Below are 20,018 nucleotides of genomic sequence, written 5' to 3'. Positions count from 1 at the left end.
CTCTATTTTTCAGCTTGAATTTGGTCCACTTAACACAAAGTCTTTCTGTTATCTGATCCACTATCAAATAACTGCTGCTTATGTACATTCAAAACTATGATCAAGCCATATCTGTTAGATGCAATCGCAGCCCTTTCACTGTAAGATGTATTTTCCAGTCTTTCATTCTTATCTTTACCCACTTGTCCACTTTTTCTGACCTTTCTCAAATTGGTGACACTGAACTACATCCATATCTGACTAAATGTACCAGCACCAAATAAAAGGGAAACAGACTACATTTTATACACATTTTTTAGAATGTTCTCTGACCCACAAAACTTCTGTGCTAGTTTTATTGTTAGAAACATATATTTAGGTTTCCTATTCATAAAGCCTATTAAAATCCTTTTCATAGAAGCCTTTCTACAAGAGAGCTTCTTGTCCTCCTCCTCTTCCCAGACCAGTCCTCTGAAGTCCAATTTTTTTTTTATGGATGTATTACCTTACACTTTGCTTATATGAAAGCCTATGGCATGACAAACTATAGCGGAAGTAACTCAAGACCCTAATTTTGAAACTATGAAAAAGGCGAGTCATCAATACTTCACCTTTTTGTATATACAAGACATGCATATACACACACCTGCGCACTGAGAAGTACACATTAGTGTTTATGTAAGCATTACAGGTGATTTGCTCTTTACATATGGAAGTATGTTTTAACAAATAGTAGAAACCGTAAGATTCCTGGTGTACTCTTCTGTAGCGTTACAGCATCTAACTTTGGTTTCAGAAAGGTTTAGGCTAGGATTTACCAGTTATCTGCCATATTAAGTGGGCTAGGAATATCCTCTTCACAGTCCACATAGGTCAGCTCCTCTCTAGCACTGCACCCCCTTTTGAAAACATTAACATATTTAAGTGAAAAGTCATCAGCTAAGATACAAACCCAAAGCTAAAAATGCCAAACTTTACTCTGAGTAAAGCCCCAGAGCTTCTCCCTCACCTTCTGAGCATTGAACAGGTTGCCCAGACAGATTGTGGTGTCTCCATCCTTGGGAGATACTCAAAAAACACCAGGACATGGTCCTGTGCAGCTGCTCTAAGGTGACCCTGCCTGAGCAGGGGAGTTGGACAAGATGACCTCCAGAGGACCCCTCCAATCTCAACCATTCTGTGATTCTGTACTGCTTTTGTTTGTAAAGCTGTTTTTTCCCAGCATCTAAAAAGACTGAGTTTAGTGATTAATAAATCAAGAAACAATTTACCACAATTATTCACCCACAAAATCAAGCGTTTATTTACTATTTACAAGTATAAATACATTAATGCTACAAGTACTCTGTCATGTTCTTCATTATCATGGCACCTTACATAAGGATTACATATTAAGCAAGTAAGATGCCTTAATTTTACTAGGCACCTGTGAAGTCAATGAAGAAGTATAACCAAAACAAATATGGCACATGTCGTAAGTGATACTTTTCTATAGTTCTATGTATCTTTAGTACTAAAAGCAACTGTACATTGGATTTTTATGTTTTTGGTCAAACAGATACAAGATTTTATTACTTTCATCAAAGGATTAGTAGTTCATTTGGTCACAAATCATAGCAGCCTTCTGACTTCAGTAATTTATAGCTTTGAAAACTTTTGGCTTTGCAGAATCTCTTTTCTGCTCCAGCCCCACCCTAGGTCAACTGGGGAGCCATCGCCAGCAGATACTGTTGATGATTTGAACTCCATCATTTCAGTTGCAAGACAACCTTCAAAAAGGAGAAAAAGAAAGAGATTGAAGTTGGATGAGACCAAAATTTGAGCAGTCTAGGAAATACAGCTTTTTGCTTTCTGTTCCAGTATAGTATACAACTGTATAAACATGCCTTTCCTCTGGAAAATACACCATCCCTCTCTCAGCGCTCTTTTACAACCTCACACAACTATCAATTCCAATAACTTTCTTTAGTGTTTACTGCAACCAAACCACTCCTCAACTCCCTGCAATCAAAAAATAGAGTAGTTATTCCTAGGTCTAGTGAGATTCCTTCCGCACAAAGCGGAACCAAGGGACCATTTCTAGAGTGAATTCCTCCTCGAGCGCGCATTAAGGTAAGGAGATGACAACATCCCACAGCTTCCATACAGACCTTCAAGCAGAACAAAAGGCGTGCAGAGACTGAAGTCTGTCCTGGAAGAATCCTTTTTTGCACAATGTGATGTTCATGACAAGCTACTATTTCTATTTACTTTTAGAGGAAGAAATCCAGGGGAAAGCAAGCTGTTAAGGGCTCTCGTTTCGTGAGAACACCACCTGTATCTGGACCAATGTATTTATCTTACTGGGAACTATGTAGTTATTCAGAGGTCTCACATCAGCCTTGTTAAAACAACTGGTAGACATAATCTTAGTGCCTTTTGTCATTCAAAGTATTAAGACCGCTATTATAACAGTATTTAACTATAAACTATTATTTTCAGTTGTTATATACTGACGAAGACTTTCTCTAAATGTTGGTCTATGGACTCCAGCCATAGCATCGGAACATAATAGAAAACATCTAAAGAAACCTCTTACTCGCTAGGTGTTATGAAGTCACTAGAAGATTCTAACTTCTAAAACATGTTGATATGACTTTTATATCCATCCTCCAAGATGTCAGAGAATTCCATCTCTCAGCAAACAGACTTAATAAATATTTAAGACCTTTATAGATTTGAAATAAAACATCCAAAACCTACTCTCCTCAGAGCAGAGCCAGAATTAATACTGAAAGGTAACTGAACAAGGAGGGACTCCAGGATTCACAGTTATCACCAGGGTGCAAGTCAGATGACTCTTCTCCTAACTATTTTTCTTCATATCCTCACTTCCCTTAGTCTTTTCTATTAAGAAATCTGAGATACTACAAATAAAGAAAATCTGAAGTGAAACTTCTTGGGTTATTGTATTGGGATCTTTGTAACTTTCTTCCCAACTCACTATGCCACAAAAATTAAAGCACTCAATTTGAACCAAACAACTCTCCCATATGCATTCCCAGCCACTAGTATTTTGTGAAGCTGGAAGAACACTGGAGTTCTCGCTAATCTTTCAAAATCAACTCTAATCTGACACTTTGTCATTTCTTTTGCTTCTCCTCCTATTCTCACAAGAATTTTTAATAGTGCTCTGAATAGACTATCATGTTTATCAGGATTCTAATTCCATTTTTTAAAAAAACTCTAGACTAAACTGTGCTAAAAAAACCCTGAAGCCTATCCAAGATAGTCTGCCTTATGTAAGGCTTTCCGTAACTCTATAGTCATGTCGCCAACGAATAATTTACTTGGGGTTTTCAGCAAGCTTCCCAGAACAAGCAATTTCAGTTAAAATAAACTCAGTACATGAGAAGTCAAGAGTAAAAGATGATATCAGTAGAAGCTACCTTATTAGCGGCTTCCAGTGCATTTATTAGGTTCTGCAACTCTTCCTTATTCATCTCTATAGAAATCTGTTTCATTCCACCATTTTCTCTCACATCCAGATCAAGATTGAGAAGTGGCATTTGCAGCATGGAGATCTTATCACTGGAGAGAGCAAGCTATGCAGATTGATGAAAAAACAAAGCGTCAGGTGGAACCATTAAGCTTTTACCCTTTCACAGCATCTTATCTGCACTTTACATTGAATGTGCGCTACCAGAACAAACATCAACATGGCAAAACTAACTTCTCACAAGTCACCTCTGCAGTTTTTGGTTTTGCCTTCCCCCCCACCCTGCTGTTGGGATTTGTGTCCATTTGTTAATACCAACAATATACTGAGATACTAAAACACTTCTTCATAGCAATGCATTTGTCAAAACAAGCTGTTAAAATTACTGGGCTGTGACATTTTCGTATTCTAGGTGAAAAGAAAAGATACATTTGATTAAGGCTCTTTAAAAGTGAAGTATACAAATTCTGAAGTCACCATATTCAAATAGTTCTGGTAATCAACAAATAAGAAAGGTCTTAGAGAAGGGGGCAGTTGGGAGAAAGACGACACCTTTGGGCATTTTTCAACTCTCTCTACTGCTGATCAAACACTGTCAGATATCCTATTTGGCAATCACAGATGAAGAGGATTACATACCAATTGTGTTCTCTTCTTTGTTTACTATTATACTTAATCTAGTATAAATAAGGCTTTAAAAATAGATTAAAATCAAAGATCAGTTGATAATACCGTAAGTCAGCATTGTACACACCTATCTTATTTAGAGAGAATAATGTGGTGTAGCAGAGGAGGAACAATGTCCTTGGTAGGATTCAACTACGGTAAATGAAAAAAAAAAAACAAAACAAAACACACAACCAGGTCAAGGGAAAAAACCAGTGGTTTAAAGCAAAAGGAATACAATACTTCAGACATGTACCAGAAATTTGTGCCACAGCATAGAAAAGAGCTCAAAAAATCCTCCAGAAGAAAAAGTTAAAAGAAACCACAGCAAAAAACAAGAGTTCACGTAAGCCTAGTTTGTATTTTTGTCAGCAGTAAATGCAGTTAGCGAGAGATCAATCCCTAGTAACAATTAATCTGAAGCACATTATGATGCCATATTTGCTCCTGCAAAAATCTTGTCTATTTTGGGCATTGCTGTTTCATTTCCAAAGCTGTTTGCTGCCCAAATTATATTTAACACTTGTTGAAATGGGAATCTATTTAACAGCTCTACAAAGCTGTTTAACAGCTCCCATGGACTAGCTAAACAACATTACTTATACTGTTTATACTTTTAAGTCTCTGACAGAGATTAATTTAAAGCAGCTGCATCTTCTTAACCCCAAAGCACCATCCAAATTTAGGCAACACAATTATCATTGACTTACCAAAATAAGTCTAAAGATAAATTATTTCAAACTAATTGTTAAATAATTGTTTATTGCAGGAATCTAGAAATTTTAAAAGAGTCTGGCATACACATCCTGAATCAGTGTACTACTCGTTAAATTAATTAAATATTTCTTCTTCCTTTGAGTAAAAATGCTCCCTTCAATTCAGGCCTCAAAATGATATCAGCATATGAAACTTTCAGGTGTTCCTCAATAACAGTCAATCTCCTTTTAGGAAAGAGGTAGATATTGCAGCTTTAAAAGAAAGGAGGAGAGGGGAAAAAAAGAGAAAAAGGATTTTACAGTTTATAAACATTTCTGGCAATTCTTTGATGTGTTATGATGAACGTGCTTTTCTGATACCTACAAAAATTCACCACGCTTCAGAACGAGCAGGTCTAAGGGGACTATATCAATAGTTTCTTCTGTGTTGTAGAACACTTCTTTCAAACATTATGGCAACACACTCACCTTTAACTGCCAGTCAAAATCCTGCAGCTGGGCAGAAGAGATTGCATTTACTCTTTCTACTAGCGCATTCCTGATTTCTTCCTTTCTGCCATTTAGACATCTTGTGATTGCTTTTTGGTAGTTTGGATTTAACTCATTTATCTGCTGAGCAGCCTACAAAAAGAAAATAATTGTGATTCCTTAAACTATGAACCACAGAAATAACACCTACCACCTATAATAGCTGTGCTCTGTAAATATCCAAGCTTCTACTCAGACAGCTGTTATACGAGAGTCCATAGTCTCATCTTTCTTACACTGCCCTCAGTGGCTTCTCTGTGTTTGACAGTCAGTATTTACCATAGCAATGTACCAAAAAAAAAATAAATTGTTGTAATTTAGAAGAGACCAGAGAATGGAGGCTTTACTGGCCTTCTTAGACCTAAAATCAAAACAAACAAACAAGGAAAATCACACACACAAACAACGCAGGTTTAGCTCTGAAAGCTTCTGAACATCAGAGTGGAGACAAAATACATGCGCTTAGCTGAAACAGACATACTGATGTATGGACTTTCCTATGGCTGCACAAGCATCTTTCTTAGACCTAGCTACTAGCAGGTAGTCAAAATATGAGCAATAGGCAAAGGATGAGAAAAAAGATTTCTAATAATGGAACAAGTTTTTTGCAAAGTTTGTACATATTGGAATGCCCTGAATTATAGTCCCTGTCCCACACGGTCCTCCATTCACAGCCTAGATTTTTTGTTTTTATTTACACACAATCAATATCTTAAAACACTTCATGCAGTAGTAAAGAACCAAGAAAGCCAAACAACAGTGTGAATTGTTTTTATTGATAAGGAACAGTAACGATGGTTTATGTACTTTAAGGAACACAGAGCTAATTTGGTGGTACTTAAGAGATCAATTTAAGTGACTAGAACAGCACTTTAAGAAGTATTATCCATTTCTCTTTAAGAAAAAAATCAGTATGCAATTTCACTTTTCCTTTTAAAAATCTTTGCAGTGTGTCTCTAAATGCAGCTAACTTTCTACCTATTCCTATTTAGGCTTAGTCTACTGCTATTCAAATGCTATGCTATAAAAATACTTTAGTACTAAACTACAAGGCTAATCACATCAGTATGATCTCTCAAAGTCAAGCCCAATCAGCAGTGAGCCCTTACCTCTTCATCAGATATGTTTTCACCAACTGCAGTTTTGAAATATGTCATTGTTTCTTCTAAAACCTCTATCCACTCCGACAAGCTCCAAATACTGCCATAATCCTGGTATCGAGGATATGCACGACCACAGATACCATCAACTATTTTATGAAGGAACTGAAACAATGTAATACGTAACTTAAGAACGTGATTCTATCACAGGTAACCTACACCAGAGAGAATATCAGATCGGGCAATTCAGTTATCACCCCTCCCTTCACTGGGTACCATCTCGATGCTTCCTGAGTGCAGCCCATGCACCATTCTAAAAAGGCATAGAGAGGTAGTCCCTAAATATGAACCGGCTTCCCCTCGCCCCCAAAGTCAATTCACAAGGTTTGGCTACAGAAATCACAACATTATTCAGATTCATCTTGGACTTACATTTGGACTTAATGGTTTCACGCATGACTATAATATACTGCTGAGCAATTGAGCTGCCACACCAAAGGGCACCTCAGTCACCTCTGCACCGGGATTGTCAGAATGCAAAGCACAACTCCAAGTGCGCATCTCCAGGCCTGTGCCTGCGGATCTCTCCCATCTCCCAAACCACTGCCCTCTAGCACCGAGGCTCTTCTGTACGCCTGGCTTCTTGGCCGCCTGCAGGACTTTTTCTCTGAGCAGCGCGGCACAGCGAGGCACACCCAGCCTGCCCACGGCTTCACCGACTGGAAATCGACGGGGCCTCTCTGGGAGCGGCTGGGAGCTCTCCCGCACGCCGCCCGCCTCCCACAGCGCCGAGCCCCCCTGCGCAGGGAAGAGCTCAAGGACATCTCCAATAACTTCTAACAGCAAAGCGAGGGCAAGAACACCCGCTGCACGCACCCTCCGCGTATTTTGAGCCGGTACTTTTGGTTTCGGTTTGGAGAGGCCGCTGAGGGGAGCGGCACCGCCCGCCCAGCAGCCCCGGGTGGGCGGAGGCGGACCGGGGGCTCGGCCTCCCTCACAGGTGCCGGGGAGCGGCACCTCTGCCTCCCCGCGGCGAACACCGCCCTCCCCAGCCCCAAGGCGCGCTACCGGATACCGCCCGGCCGGGACCGGGGGGGGACACACGGACCCGCCCGCTCTCGCCGCGCCCCCATCCCCCGTTCGCTTCAGGGCGGCAGCGGCCTGGAGGCCCCGTCCTCACGGAAACCGGCTGCCTCGTCGGGCGGCTGCTGACCGACGGCTGGGCCTGCCTCAGAGGCGCCGGGGCGCCGCCCGGTGCCGCGGGGAGCCCACCTCCAGCGCCCGTCCCGGCGGGAGCTTCTCCAGCGGCCGCAGCATTCCCCGGCCCTTCCCGCCGCGCAGCACAGCACACGTGACCGCCTCCGGCGGCGAGGCGCATGCGCACGGGCGAAGACCCGCCCTGAGGCGCTGGTTCGAGTCCCGGCCCCGCCGCTCCGTGCAGCCTTCAGTAAGATGGCGAATGGAGTTAAACTCCCCGAAAAATTTTGCGAGCTTTTATAGGCAATAACGCTTTAGCTATTTTTACATTCTGCCTGTTTTGTAGCTTTGCTTTTTCACCCTTTAACAGGCTAACCTTTGAACTGATGGCAGGGGAGGAAGTTCAAGGCTTACAACAGGCACCGTATCTCTGGTATTACATAAAATTGAAGAAGTCAGGAGAAATGTTCACTACAGAAGTGCATGCTGCCGGTACAGTGTTTACCATGAACAACTCATTTCTTGTTTCTGATTTGCTGAGATGTGAGTTCAATGCTAACCAGACCACGGAGGAGGTTTACAGAACAGGTTTTAGCATTAGCAATGACGCTTCTGTGCCTTAAGTTGATTTGAATGTCAATTCAAGCAAGACAAAACTGCACAGAAACTGAAGTACCTGTAGACAGACTTTATTCCACTGAAATCACTAGGCTAACTCACAGGCACGCAATTATGGGTCTGTAAGTGTAACACCGGACAATAAGAATATGAAAGCAGCTACAAGTCTGTACTAGTGGATACAAGGTCTGTGCAAAACCCCAGGCTGATTAAGTCTGTTTGCAGCACGTCTTCTCCAAAGACAGATATGTGGCCTTGTAGGAACAGTGAGGTGCGCAGGAGGATTGGAGAGGAAACAGATGGGGAAGAACCGATTTCTTGTTTTGCTGACTGTAAACTTCTAGATGCACCCAATTTCTCTCAGGGTTTGCTACTGCTAATAGGTTAGATTTTTATTAAAGGCTTCTAGAAACTATATTTAATTTTATTATGGAGAAATTACTCGAGGCTTCTGTTAAATTCAGGAATACCTGAGCATGCAAATAAAAATTATTTTCTATAATCTTCAATAACAATTGCATTTATTCCCTTAGAACTTGCTTTGTTAGATAACTGGAAACCTCTGCAGTTTCTTTTGGCTGTACGTGCAATGTTGCACGCTTCAAAATAGAGCAGCAGAGGGAGCTTCTGCTCCAAACAAAACAGACCCAGAGGCAACGCTGGAGAAACACGAAGGAGGTCCAAACTTGGAGAGAACTAAGTTAGGGGAAATAAGGAGAAATGTAATGAGTGTCCCACTCAGTTGAAAGGGATCAAGCAAGTGATAAATGCAAGAAAGCAAAGATGTATCGCATGAAAGTCAGTGACATGTAAAAGGGAACCACCGTTCTGTCTGACACAATCTCAGTGAACGCTTTCAAAGCAGCTTAGTTTTTGCAGGTCTGAAGAATAAAGAGTTTCACTTTTCATTGATGTGTAGCTTCAAATAATATTTTGGATTCAGCCTGCTGATATATGAGGAGCAAAGTCAGACTGCGCAAGGAAACCAGAGCTGGGTTAGCGAACTCCGTGTTTCTGATCCCACGTACAACTACAAAGTAGCAGGGCATACAAAGCTGGCCTTTGGCAGTTGGGAGTTTATTTGGACTTGCGTTATTTGAATCTGCCATCAGGTCTTAGGCCTTAACAATACCAGCTTTTCATGCTTCTCTACCACAACAGCAATAACCTAGCCCAGCCCTCTGAATGTAAGCTGTCAAATAATGACACAGAGACAGGGAGGGAAACCTGTTCAACAGTAAGTAGGTAGGCAAGAGACTCCAGGAGAGCAAGAAAAGGGCAGCTTTATGAGAGAGAAATACAGAGTGGACATTGCGTTACATTATCCACATTGCTGCTGACTTACAGAGGGGTCTGCTTTTACAGATAACTCACAACCTAAACTGCGGTAATTAATAATATTTAAATTTAATACTTTGTTGCCCTTGGTTTTGGGAGAATGGAAATAATTAAAACATTGGAAAATAATTTAATAATCAGAGGTTCTTAATATTAGAGTAGCATAAAGGTGCTTTACATTGCTCTAAGTATATGCAGTTGGGGATAGCATCTGAGCACCAGGATAACTCTGACCCACAAGGAGCTATTAAATTCATATTGCAATAGAAATAAAGGTATAATTCTGCATTTTAACAACACAGAGGCACCAGCAAATGGGATTTTTAAAGGCAGAGGAAACACGAGGTTGCAGTTCAGATTAAGATGAGCTAAATGTAGGCTGCCATGGAGAAGGGAGGTCCTGCTGGTCCCCTAGTCCCTGTTTCTAGCTCTGCTTCATTTCCCCTTCCGTTTTTGCCAATGTTAGGGTGCCTGTGGCTGCAGAATGAAACTGCAACTGATGTGGCTAAAACCAAATTGTTATTTTTGCACTTATTCATTTTTCTCACGTGTTAGATTTCACCCAGGTTGGAACAGAGCACCACTTCAAACAGAAGAGAACTTTGTCATTGGGACTGAGGGGGAAGACAAAACTACCCCTTCTGGCAGCCCACACTTAGATCAGATGAAATCGGTCCTGAAACTACAGCTTGACACATGAATACCAACTCATTAACTACTTTAATTATTAAACCAGGAATCTTGAAAGCTTTTGTAGAAGTTTACATACAAACATACTCATAGTGATATGCTACAGCTGAAGGAGATTGAAAATTATGTATCTCTATTTAATTTTTACACTCTGACCAGCCAGTGAAGTTCATAAGAAGTCAGGCTGGATAAACAACATGACACTAATGTGCAGAACATTCTTTATCAGCTATTTGTTCTTCATAATCTATAATCATTGAGAAATCAGTTCCTCAAATTATTTTACTTGTAAAATGTAAGCACATAAAACCATGACAAGTTTTGGTTCTCTTCCTTCCCTCACCCGCCCCATTCTGTAAATATACTGCCTGTGTATTCACTATGAGACAGGAAGGGTACAGTACATCATGCATAGCGGGTACAGGCTATGTCAATAGCTCCATACTTGTCTCTATCTTCTCTACCTTTGTCCAGTAAAGAAATGTAACTAAAGGGACTTCCTTAAATGTTCTTGATTTCACTTCTTACTCTGAAATTTCAAAATCCTCTTGATGGTTTCTGTAGCAGTTCTGTCCTTCCAACAGATCACCCTGAAGATCTAGCAAGATCTGTGAGGGACATTCTTGTAGTTCAACATCACCTCAGAGACACACAATTTATGTACCGAACTCTGTACCACCTTTCACAGGCAAGAACAAACTAAAGAGATCATTCAGAAGAGCTCTGCTACACTGCAAGATTTTCAGAGGGGAACTGCTATTGCTGGACTCTCTGAACACACTTTGAAGTACCACATGGGAAAAGTCTTGTACATATTATTCTAAATCAAATGAGTTATCATAATATTTTTTAAAAATATCTGTACTGTATACATCTCAACACCTGCCTGCCTGAGGTAGTGGAAGGACCAGGAGCTGGTATCACATCCATGTTTTGGTAGGACAGAGGCAGGGGAATAGTTTAGGCCAGAGAAGTGACCTATTCTATAGGCCGAGGAGCCTGTATTTGGCTTGAGCCATATACCCACTAAAGTAACAACTCATAGATCAGCACAAACTGGAGTCAGTAACTGGGGCTGTATGCTCATGAGTCCCACTGGTCACCATCTTCTGTCCACAGCTAGGCAGGCACAGATGTATTCTGGAGCCTCCAAGTCTTGCCTTTTCCCCCGTCACCCAGAAGCACCTCTTTGCACAAGCTTCTTTGACAGGAGAGGGAGGAGCCTTCATCTGCCACCCAGTGGGAGTCCCTATGGATATTCTCCTAACCCTCCTTTCCTGCAATTCAGCATCATTATCTTTTATCCTGTGTCCAGGGAACACGCAGAAGGGTTTATTTTCTTCTGATTTATTGCTACCATTTTATAAGGAAAAATCTATTTTTACCACTTCTATTCTTCTACATCCCTCTTTTCATGCCTAAGAGTTCTAGGGGAACTGAATAGCAGGTATGCGTCAGGACTGGCATTTTACTCACCATGTGCAGGTCTAATAACTGTAATGCCTGGAATGCAGAAAGACAACAACAACAGAAAATTAATAATCACTTTTAGGGCAGATGCAGTAAAACTATAAGCCAAATATTCCTCCCCTTTTCTAAGCCTAACCCTAAGATTTTAATATTAATAATGAATGGTAATAGTGTGTTGGTGCTTTTCAAAATTATTTGGGCATCATAAAAGATAAAAGAAAATGCCCTGTGGGTAGATTATGGGGACTCTTAGCCCTCTTAGTAAACAACAATTAGTAGACGCTGGAATATGCTGCATAGCAAGTTGCACCAACACATCATAATAGCAGTGGGGAGAAAGTATTCCTAAAATAACAAACACACTACTAGGGACATCTCTCATCCATACAAGGAATTCATGGACTATATGTCTTGTATCACTCTGAGTTGAGAGCTACTATGATAACTACTATAGGTTCTATTTTTATCACATAGTATTTTATGGTAAAAAGGACAGCTGTTGCTCAAATAGTTATGCTGGCAAACCTCTGTTTTTGCTGCCAGGGATTGTCTCAACCAAGGGCATACAAAGAGAAGGTAATTCTAACAGACTAAGAAAAAGCAAAGGTTTTGATACAGCTACGCTATTGTTAAGAGTGCTTTTGCCAGGACAGCACAGCAGTGCTTTTTTACCACCAAATCCCTTCCAGGGTAAATAGAGCCAACTTGCTCCCAAGGCAAATGCCCTTGGGATTTACAAGTCTTTCTCAGTCTTATCAGTTTGTGTCTACTCTGGCAGCACACTGTGCTGGCCAGAATGCCTGGACTTCTTCACGGTCTCTAAATAATATATAAGGGGCAGCTTTTCACAACCAGCTTCTACCCTGCCCTTCTCTTTTCCATGGGAAATAACAATTCAATAGACTTCACTGAAGATGTTCCTAGACTCCTATTAAAAAACAAATCCTGTCTAACCATGCCTCTGTACGCAATCTCAGGACAGTGGAGGCAGTTAGTACACTTTACACATACAACTTTCCTTGAAGGATATTTAACACCTGTTTTCATTTTTTTCTTTTCTGAGACAGACTGTGTGACTACCATACTTACCACAGAACTAGTATAAAGAAAAAATTCCAGCTCTGCCACTATATTATTTGCTACCCACTTCATCTTCTTCATCCGAGTTTCCCCACCTGCAGAATTAAGATAGTAATATCTGACTGTTCCTACAGGTGGTGTAGGAATCCATTAAGTTTGTGGCTTTACACCATCATGTTTATTAACTTTAAATAATATCTGATAAGAACCAGCAGTTCTTGTGTATTTTGGGAAAAGTATGACCATGGCAGCAAGCCAGGTGTGCCCTGGAATGACAGCAATTCTTTTTCTTAGGAAACACATGGCAATACGATACAAACACAGCAAATGTAGTGTTCATGAGAAATGCAAAGAAATACATTGCAGACGAGGAGGTGGCCAGAAAAAAATAATTTGCAAGTGGCATCTTCTCACTAAGCTAACTAAATATTCATGTATTAATTTGAAAAGTAGATTTTGGGAAGCAGCTGCAAGAGTCCTGGACAACTTCTTTATAGTTACCAGCTTTTCAAACCTTGCTAACTGTCACACTGTTAGCAAGTTGTATAAACTCCATGACCTCCATGACTCCTGGGACAACTTCTGCTTTGAATCATATTACTGCAATTCCCCTTTTTCTTCAACATGAGAGTGTCTCAAATTAACAAAGATACACAAAGAAGACAGGCACACTGCATGCTTCTTTGCAAACAATTTTCTCATGGCTTAGTCACTGATGAGTAAGAGAGTCGCGCCAATAAAGCCATTGTAACTCAGCTTGCCTATGTATAATCTCTCTTTCTAGATACAAAAAATGTTCTAATTTATCTAAAAGCATTGCCAGCCAGCTGAAAAAATCTGAAAACCCTCTGGCTCATGCACAAGGGCAAGACTTTCCTAAATGAAATAATGAATCTCATTAGGCATGTGACAATAGCTTTGATTAGTATTTTGCTCACACCAGATTTGCAATGGTTTAATGCTGTTATTGCATCAGTAGAGATATTCTTAATTTTCAGTGAAGTGGCTTTTATTTAGAGTTACTCTGGAGCAAATTCTGGAGAAGAGCTCTCCAGACAATTTCTCTTTGCACTGTGAAGACATGGTCTGCTTGTTCATCCACAAGCCACTGTAAGGAATGTGGTAAGAAATTTTCCTTTCACAGTTTGGAGAATATTTCAGGAGAAATCCGGAGTGGCTTAAAATAGGAAATTTATAATTATGTTCATTTTCCTAGTTTTCCCTAAATAGTTCCTCAACCTATAGGAGGAAAATAAGGAGAAAATATAAAGTGTTCATTCAAAGACAGGCTATATTTTTTCCATGTTAGATACAATGCATTATATGACATAAAATCCTAGCAAAGAGCAGTTGTCCTAATAGTGTCACATATAGTACTTGTTAAAAGTAAACCCTAGGCTTCCTTATACGTTTGAACTTGACCTACAGATACCTGTGAAACTATAAATCTCTCTTGTCTTTACAATGGCCGTGGCTTTTCATTACTTAATCTTGCATCTGTGATGTTCTGGGCTACCCAAGTGGATCAGCAACACGCATGCGGTAACATTTCTTCCAAGTTAGCTAAAGATGTACTTGTGCTTTGTCTTGGTATTGTTCTATATCTTTATCTTGGCCTATACTTTACCTTAATCTTGGTTTATATTGGCTCTAGAAGGTGAGAGGATCAGATATAAAGTCTGCTGGGACAAAGTTTCACCTTCAAAAATGTTTAAATGTTTAAATACATGTGAACCATAAAAATGTGTTTTTATCAGTGTGGTATCTTGTAGACACTTTTGATCTGATACTGGCTATCCTAAAACTAGAGTAACTATCTTATGGAAAAACAGCCTTGGGTGAGAGAATCAAAAGTCCAAGTGGCATCTCCATATCCATCTGCTGGATTATTTTTATTTGTTCAAGAAGTTGATACAGTAGTTGTGACATACGTAACTATGTTAAAACAGTGAAAAAATTTTTTAGCAAGTTGGAGTCGTCTGTTCAGAAGAAATTATAAGTTAGAAAAACTGTAAATTAGTGAATAGAAAAAAAAAGCTTGAGAAAAATTATAACCCAGGCAATAACTTTCTACAAGCAAAGAGAGAGAAAAAAGCAACATTTACTGTATAGTTCATTTTATACTGCTGACTCAGCTCATTTTATCAGCTGATATAGTGGTTTGATAAAAAGAAGATGCAGAATTAAGGTTGTTTTGTGGACCAGGTAAATTCAAGAAGTCAAATAACCTGCTTTATATATACAATGAAAAGGAAGGCACAAACCTATCATAAGTGTATCAGAAGGGTTCTGATGCACAATAAAACTGTAGCAGTATAAACACACCCATAATAAGCTTACAGCCGTAGATAAAATAAGGCTGAAGATTAGCCATGGAAATTGCCACGCTGCAGTAAACAGAAAAAGAAGGGATACAGCAATTTATCCAAGTGCATCAAAGCTGTCTGTGTGAAATCCCATTAAGCTAGTACTACTTTCTACCCATACACACTTTCCCATCAGCCCAGAAGTAGCAGCATCAGATGGTGTTCCTTTTCTTTACAGTTATAGTTTTGTGTCTTCTTATTCGATGGACTCATGTTAATTCAGCAGGGCAGGGAACCCAGATTGTTAGAAGCTGGCATCTCATTATAGATTACCAATTCAGCTTCCCTACTGTAGAAAGTACTAATGCCAAGATAAGAGGTAAATTCCTGCTGCATTAGGAGCTGCAGTAAGATGATGATATCTCATTTAAGATGATTTTCTGCTTGTCCTGGTAATTCAGAGCCCCTTAAAAGTGAAAGACTACTTCAGATTCCTTGTTAAATTCCAGTCGATAGTTACTTTCTGCGGAACAGGCAACAGAATGAAAAACCCTAGAACAAAAAGTCCCATCGTCTTAGTGCCTTTCAGGATGGAAGTTCCTAATACACGCAATGGCCAAACCACAGTCAGTGGTGTAACAGTAAATGCTACGTCAATAATAACTGCTACTGACTGCTAATAACTGCCCTCCAGAACTGGGATATAATGCAAGCTTCCTGATTGCTGGCATTCTGCAACTGGCTAAACATAATGGTATAAAGCACAGGCAAAGCATGTGGATTGCACGAGTGAATACTACAGGCAGTTACTCCCTTAAAACTTGCCTACACAAGCTACGTCATGGCAATTTATCCCACATTAACTAAGGTCTGAATGGATTTGTTGAACCACATTACACCTTTGGTTGGACACTTTTATTCAGAATGTAGTTAGCCTTTGTTTGGCTTGATATAATTCATTCTTATCTGTTTACTTTAGCAAAACAAAGGTGGATGAATAAACACCAGGAACAAAAAGGACTATTTAAACCATTAAAACACTGGTCACTGCTAGTATATGAGCAAATGGGTTTAGAAGCTAGAAGATAATTCTTGACTCTCAGAGCAAGCATACTTTGGAACAGTTTTCTGATACAGTAATATGAGCAAAACACCTAATTACTTTTAAGATAAAGCTCAGTCAGTTTATGAACCAGATTACACAGCATGTTTGCAATAACAAGGGAGTAGATTCAATGACTCAGAAGGTGCCTTTCAGGAAAGCTCCCATGATAATATTTACAAACCTACTCTACCTCTCTCAAGATTTGCAAAATGTATATAATATACACAGAATTTACCTTGCACTGTAAAATTATAAAAACAAATGTTAGGTCTTTCAAGCTAAGCACGTGGTCTCAGAATCACTAGCAAACACTTCCACGTTGTGGTGTTTATTCTCCCTTGTTTCAACTTTTTCTTTGTAATGTGGAAGTAGTAATACCTTCTTGTCTCACAGGCAGCTGTGAGGAAAATTCATGAATATTTGTAAAATGCTCACTCCAATGATGAACACAATCTCCTCACAAGGAAATCAATAAACCCATACAGATTTACATAGTGTGTGGTAAATAAAGGTTATAGCCACACACAGACTAGGACAGATAAACAGCTGCCTCATTCACTGTGCATCCATCATCCTGTAAATGGAGTCAGACTGAAGTCCTGTCAGGAAATATATCTGAGTATCTTGTAGTGAGAGACTACCTTACTGCATACGCACAACAGACAGTTTTAATTTGCACTGGCAATATTGGGTGTTCACATATAACATTGGTTAGGACTCTAAATGCATCATTTAGCCAATGATCTTGTAAACAATAATTCAGTGTAATTTAAAATTTAAGGTTTTTTGTGAGGTCTGTGCTACAGTTAAATTATTTGTGTTTACTGCAGAACTAAGGAGGAAAAAGGTGATCGAATTACTGGGTGATAATCAAGTCCCTTTCTGGCTATAAGTTATGATTAATATGCTACCACATCTTCAAAGATATTTAAAGCAGTGTGTATATCATAGTTTGCCACTATTTATACTGTAAATACACACCAGATCTCTCAGGTACCTCCACTGACCTGATATGAATACACCTTGTACTTGCTAAGCTGGTCCAGGAGTACCCACAGCGCCGTGATGATAACCATCTATGTCTACAAACCCAGATCCCCACTGGCACTGCTACTTATGTGGATTTGGCACTGAAATGTCTGAGGAATCATACCCAGGTGCTTATCATTTCATTAACTTGAGGTGCTTCGGGAAATGTCTGACGGCATGCTGCAACAAATTTCCCTCTTCCTTCCAGGTCTTCGTGGGAAAGTTTTCAGTCTGCCAACATGTTTAGCTGACAGTTCCCGTGATGTAAGTTCCTCTTTCATGTGTCCCAACCAGTGCCAATAGGAGCACAGCTGGATGAGCTGTGCATGCTTGTGCTTGCAGAGTTGTTGCAGCCATGAACAGAGAGTGGGTTTGAAGAACACAGGAGACCAAAGAGCTCTCCTACAGTGCTGGAGTCATCAATGGCTCTCACATGCCCATAGTTTTCTCTTTTCATGTGGTGGTTCAGGAATGAATATGAAAGACACCTGCAGACCTCTCTGGAAAAAAGGGCTATATCTATGTGGATGACATTCAGTTTTATTACCTCCACACAGAAAAGCTATCAGTGAGATTTCTCAGTCAAGCATTATCTCTGGTGACTATCTTCTTTGTAGTGCTCTTCCATAAAATACTTGGGAGAAATCGCTTTAGTTCACTTCAAACATGCTGGGTGGTTGCTTTGCATGCTTGGAATCAAGACCACTTGTACTACTGGCCAGCAGTACGAAAGAATAAAAGTTAAAACATTTATGTGTAATGGCCAAGTCAGGTGCCAGTAAAGCCTCCCACTCACCCAGTCAGACCTACCTCTCCAAACAGCTTATATACCCTGCTCCAACATACCTAATTAAACTGCACAGAGCGCTGCACTAAAGCAGCTATGCTCCTACTGGAAGCCAAGCTAGCTCATTTATGGTTTGGCCAGGTATTTTTGCAGTGCACTCATATGCAGGCTTAATTGGGGCAATTGTTATTGCTGGGCAAAAAAAGGGAAACAAACTTATGCCTTTTATAGTTGTAAGCTTACAGAATGGACTGACATGCATGAAAAAATATGAATGGGAAATGTGGGACTCCGCATTTGAAGTATATACGGCTCCAATATGATTACAGAAGAGGTAGCTATTTTGTTAAAAGCTGTGTGATGTTCTCTTCTTTCTCAAACACCTATACTAACCTGAAAGTTCCAGTAAATCAATATGTTAACCAATTAAACAACATTAAAGTAACCGTTTTCTGGCAGGCCTACTACCACCTTGAATCTTGCAGCAGTTCACTTTGCCCTCCCCAGAGCAGCATCCTCTTTCCTACAGCACCTGAGCCAGCAATGGGGTGGATGCTGCCAAGGAAACACAAGAACTCGGTATCTTTTCCTGCCCGGAAGAATAAACCTGCATAATTTCAAGGTGGCAGTTATGGACCTCCTTCATGCAGATGTATTTTTATTCCATCTGACACACGGTATGTTTTGAAATCCCTGCTGGCCATATGAGCACTTGAAAGAACAGACCATCAGCTGCTGTTCACTGAAATATAACCAAAGTGTTTTCAGTGTGTGGTCAGGGGTGCAGGGTGTGCTAGAATGCTGGACAACAGAGGAAAACAATGGCATGCACATGGGAAGGAGAATGCAACCAGCTACCGCGGCTCAGCACAGCCCTCCCAGCTCTGTGTTAGGAATCAATTGTTGACACTGGACAAGTACTGATAACTCCAGTCCATTTCAACAGGGACCAAGGGGTCTGCAAATAACTACTTCTGTTTTTTTTCCCCCTCCTTTTTCAGCAGAACATGGTCTTGGAGTAGGAATCCTCTCACGTCCGTGTAAAAGGCCATGTGATTTCATTGTATGGGACAGCCTTCAAGAGTGCTCTGGAAGGCAAGAAGAGCAAAAAAGACAGCATGGGGCTTCAAAAGGGCTGTTGCTGAAACAACTCACTGAGGTTCCTGATGGCAATGATGTATTTAAGATAATTGGGCAGTTTCTCAATAACCAGAGGCCTACTTCCTAGAAAACAAGAGTTTGCTAACCTGATTAGCCCAGTAGCTAGAAAGCTTGACGTTTAAACAGGCCAAGCTACCTTCAGTGCTGGACTGCCCTGGCAAAAGATCGAGAACATCAATTTCCCTGACAAGCTGTCAAGGGCATCAGGTTCTGTCACAGCCGCATTCCTGCTGCCACCTCCATGCGCTGAGGCCTGAAGGGGGAAAAAAAAAAAAAAAAAGCCTTTAAACGATAACTAACCTTCGGATGGGCAAGCGCTGTGGTTGATGGGACTGTAAAAGTAGCTCTGTTCATTTTTTTGCTTTGAAAACGCAGCTCCTGAGCACGGCAGGAGGAAAGCGGGTGCACAACTGCTGACGCCTGGGCACGACGGCCCTTAGCCTGCACGCAGTCCGTCGTCTCGCTGGCTTGGGGCTGGCTTGGCCCCCGGCTCGGGGAAAGGGCTCGATGGCAGCACCTAACCTCGCCTCCCGAAGCGGCAACCGAAGTCCTGGCCCGTACGACAAGGAGCAAAGCTTCGTCGCCCGGCCGGGGCCGTGGGGCGTGCGGCGGGGCCGCTGTTGGAAAGGTCCCCCGCCGCCGCCCGGACTGGCGGGTCCTGCCTCAGTCACTGCGCGGGGGGGGAAAGGCCAGAGCGGGAAAAAGCCGAGAAGAAAAAAGCGGCGAAAGGCCGGTGAGGGCAGAGCGACGAGCGGAGGGCGGTGAAAGGC

At 40.9% G+C, this 20,018-nt stretch overlaps 1 protein-coding gene across 3 annotated transcripts; it reads right to left on the bottom strand.

The window, feature by feature from the left end:
- Positions 1-1,246: 1,246 nt before the first annotated feature.
- COMMD8 (COMM domain containing 8) lies at positions 1,247-19,987 on the bottom strand. Of its 3 annotated transcripts, XM_075091562.1 has the most exons (6): positions 19,549-19,987; positions 11,787-11,813; positions 6,477-6,632; positions 5,308-5,460; positions 3,408-3,563; positions 1,247-1,748 (listed from the first exon to the last, which is right to left on the bottom strand). In XM_075091562.1, the coding sequence occupies exons 1-6, from the start codon at positions 19,600-19,602 to the stop codon at positions 1,728-1,730; spliced, it is 567 nt and encodes a 188-aa protein (XP_074947663.1). In that variant the 5' UTR covers positions 19,603-19,987; the 3' UTR covers positions 1,247-1,727. The 3 variants fall into 3 exon arrangements, with proteins under 3 accessions (XP_074947663.1, XP_074947665.1, XP_074947664.1); XM_075091564.1 differs by lacking the exons at positions 11,787-11,813; positions 19,549-19,987 and adding an exon at positions 7,740-7,849; XM_075091563.1 differs by lacking the exons at positions 1,247-1,748; positions 11,787-11,813; positions 19,549-19,987 and adding an exon at positions 7,740-7,849 and having other exon boundaries at positions 3,360-3,563.
- Between the last annotated feature and the right edge of the window lie 31 nt (positions 19,988-20,018).

This window comes from Phalacrocorax aristotelis, chromosome 4 (genome assembly GCF_949628215.1).
Source record: "Phalacrocorax aristotelis chromosome 4, bGulAri2.1, whole genome shotgun sequence".
In the NCBI taxonomy this organism is placed as follows: domain Eukaryota; kingdom Metazoa; phylum Chordata; class Aves; order Suliformes; family Phalacrocoracidae; genus Phalacrocorax; species Phalacrocorax aristotelis.
Note: the sequence above shows the minus strand (reverse complement) of the source record. Positions and strands in the feature narration are given on the sequence as shown.